The sequence below is a fragment of the Lolium rigidum genome, chromosome 3, assembly GCF_022539505.1.
Source record: "Lolium rigidum isolate FL_2022 chromosome 3, APGP_CSIRO_Lrig_0.1, whole genome shotgun sequence".
NCBI lineage: Eukaryota > Viridiplantae > Streptophyta > Magnoliopsida > Poales > Poaceae > Lolium > Lolium rigidum.
Genome location: NC_061510.1, coordinates 234,813,550 through 234,816,706, shown reverse-complemented (window position 1 = coordinate 234,816,706; position 3,157 = coordinate 234,813,550). Strand labels below are relative to the sequence as shown.

The 3,157-nt window shown below is 41.9% G+C and overlaps 1 protein-coding gene across 2 annotated transcripts; it reads left to right on the top strand.

Moving 5' to 3' along the window:
* The first annotated feature begins 476 nt into the window (after positions 1-476).
* Positions 477-1,871, top strand: LOC124699130 (myb-related protein MYBAS1-like). Of its 2 annotated transcripts, none has more exons than XM_047231485.1 (3): positions 477-696; positions 887-1,016; positions 1,096-1,871. In XM_047231485.1, exons 1-3 carry the CDS (start codon positions 669-671, stop codon positions 1,562-1,564), a joined length of 627 nt encoding a protein of 208 aa, XP_047087441.1. In that variant the 5' UTR covers positions 477-668; the 3' UTR covers positions 1,565-1,871. The 2 variants fall into 2 exon arrangements, with proteins under 2 accessions (XP_047087441.1, XP_047087440.1); XM_047231484.1 differs by having other exon boundaries at positions 477-754.
* The last annotated feature ends 1,286 nt before the right edge of the window (positions 1,872-3,157 follow it).

Sequence of the window (3,157 nt, the reverse complement as noted above, 5' to 3'; positions counted from 1 at the left end):
ACAAAATGGCATGATTTGCCCTCACTTCAAAAGCGATATCTATGATGAAATATAAGCCCACACACGCAAAGTATTGAACAAAAACGTACATGCACAAATTGCTATACCATTTTCTGAGACCATGAGTGTGCTATAGTATCTTAGACTCACCTGACCCAATTACCATTAAGGCATGAAATGGCCAAATAGGTTACAGCACACATAGTAGTGCAGCGGAGTTAACTCACAGAGCAAACATGCAAGGAATAAGAGTTAGATGCATTCTGAATCCAGTATACAAGTACAGTTGACTTGACTATTCCATTCTATAATTTATAACACAAAGCGAGAGAGGAGAAGACAATTTTAATATGAGGACAACCTGAGTGATGACTCTCTAAATAACATGCACCACATCATGAGACCCGCAAGAGCTGTCTTGTCCTGCCTATAAATGAGAAGCAAGAGCCACCAAACCAGTGCACAACTAAGACAAAGTGGCGTCCTCTCCGTAATACATACCAAACTTCTTCCCATCAGGCTGGAGTTCATCAAGGATCTAAACCTGAAACTGGAGCCCAGAAGCACACAGAGGAGGAAGAACAACAAGACTGGTTCCCAGCCCATCCAAGGTAGAAGCGAACAACGCTAGAGATGGTGACTGTGCAAGATGAGATGCGCAGGGGGCCATGGACAGAGCAGGAGGACCTGCAACTGGTATGCACTGTCCGCCTGTTCGGTGATCGCCGCTGGGATTTCGTTGCCAAAGTCTCAGGTTTGAGGGGTGGGAGACCTTCAAATTAGGTAGCCATTTTTTGCAATCCTTGCCACATAGATGCAAACATCATGCAATCTCATAGTCTCTAACCAACTATGATGTTGCATCACCTTATCTATGGCCATGTAGGCCTCAACAGGACAGGCAAGAGCTGCCGCCTCCGGTGGGTCAACTACCTCCACCCTGGCCTCAAGCATGGGCGCATGTCGCCACAAGAGGAACACCTCATTATTGAACTCCATGCTCGATGGGGTAACAGGTTCGATCCAGAAGACCTTACTAAAGCAGCTTTGCTCAGCTATTACAGGTGAAACACACTGACTCCTCTCTGTGTGCAGGTGGTCTAGGATTGCACGAAGACTGCCAGGGCGCACGGATAATGAGATCAAGAACTACTGGAGGACACACATGAGGAAGAAAGCACAGGAGAGGACGACGGACATGTCACCTTCTTCTTCATCGTCGTCGTTCATCACATACCAATCCTGCCTGGTTGAGACTGCGCCAATCATCAGGATGGATGGAGGGCGCACTCATATTGGCAGCACCTGCATCTCAAGCGTACTTAAGAGCAACCAGAGTGTCATGGATGGATATTCCATGGACCAGATATGGAAGGAGATCGAGGCACCTGCCATTCTGACTCCTAATGATAAAATATACTGCAATCTCCCATGTCCTCTGGTGCCATCTCCTCCTATGGGAGATCGCTATTGTCCCGAGGTAGTCTGGAAGATGGATGATGATGAGACCAAGATGTTAGCCCCACAATTTGGTTATGGTAATGGAGGAGATCCCTGCTATTGAAGGCTCAAGCCGTCAGGATTGAGCTCAGGTTACTAAGATACATATACATATATGCTTAACAGAATGGTCAGTACCCATGTAGCTATGTCTGCATATACATATATATATGCTTGCAAGAATTGCCAGTAGCTATGTTTGCATTAGTATGCGGGTGGTCTAAATATCCACATATGTACTGTTACAATGTATATTTTCAGGTGTGCTCACGATGTGTGTGCCTATGTAGCGTGTAAAATAGATTGTCACTTGCCATTATAGAATGGAATATGAGAGCAGTTTATATGAATAACAAAGCTGTCAGTCTCCACTCTCCAGTGACATTCTGGTAACAATGTTAGATTGACAGAAATGAGCATTGTAATTTCTACACCATTACACTATAGGAATATTAATATCCTCACCGCACGCTTCTGAGGCTAAAAAAGGACCACAAGACTCTATAGTAACATCTCAAAGTGCAAAAAAGAAAAGGTGGAAATGGATTATTTCACCATGACTGAGCACAGGTTTATGGACACAGAATCAGAAATATTTATTTAAATAGGTCATGATTGTGTCTATTATACTCTGATGATTTCCTTCCTCAGATTGTCGAGTTTCAAAAACAGGGCTCTTGATGAAATGGCTTCTGGAATCTAAGAAATGAAAAAGAGAACAAGTGCTTCTCCCATAAGCATGCAGGCCATGGAAACACATACTTTTAATATTTAATATGAGACTGCTCCACAAGCATCTGTATGCATGTTTGATCTAAGTGGAATTGACAGGTCGCATAATTAGTGCAGAGTGAGTGGTCTATCATTTTAATCATCTTAAAAAGGATGAGCATTAGACTTTGATATAATTGAAGAGTGTTACACTGTATTCAACATGTAAGATTAGCTAGAAGTTGCAGATCCTCGATTTAACAAATAGGAAACTCGGCACTGTGGTAAGGTAAGTAAAAGGTGGTGGTAAGTGATGGGCACTTCAGAGTTTTTATGTCCATCTATTTTGCTGAAAGCTTGAAAGTAGAAATTGATCCTGCAACTAATTAGCATGGATTTTCTTCTGATTGGGTGAATATCTGCTTGGACCACCTAGGCAAAACCATCACTATGTGTTTCTCCACAAGATTTCTAACTGGAGGTGTTAGATAGGTAAGATTTTGAAGTTTTTATTTATTTTAGAAATAAATTATCAAAATAAAGCACTTTCACATTGCTTTAAATGGAACAAAAGCTAGCCTTGAAGAGTAGCAGATAACCACCATCATATTTATAATTATGAAGAGAGAGGAAATGCCAAGTACCACCAGGACGTGAGATCTGGTTGTGCAGCAACAGGTCACAAGTGAGAATTCTCAATGTAACTCAATCATTAAATGAGATGGGAATCACAGGATAAGATCCAGAAATAGAACAATATACAAAAGGGAAAACTCCCCCAGCACTGGGTTTAATGGAAAATATTCACAAGACCAACAGCATAACATCCAGGGCAGATACTCGTACTACAATTGATGTAAATCCTCAACACTCACTTTCAATCATTGAAGCTGAAAACTCAATCAAGGATTTGGTGCATAACGCAAACCTTAGTACCAGACTAGAC

Coding starts and splice junctions, on each gene's coding strand:
- LOC124699130 (XM_047231484.1), top strand. CDS start 634: ATGGTGACTGTGCAAGATGAGATGCGCAGGGGGCCATGGACAGAGCAG. Junction 755..886: donor TTTCGTTGCCAAAGTCTCAG/GTTTGAGGGGTG, acceptor ATGGCCATGTAG/GCCTCAACAGGACAGGCAAG. Junction 1,017..1,095: donor CATGCTCGATGGGGTAACAG/GTTCGATCCAGA, acceptor CTCTGTGTGCAG/GTGGTCTAGGATTGCACGAA.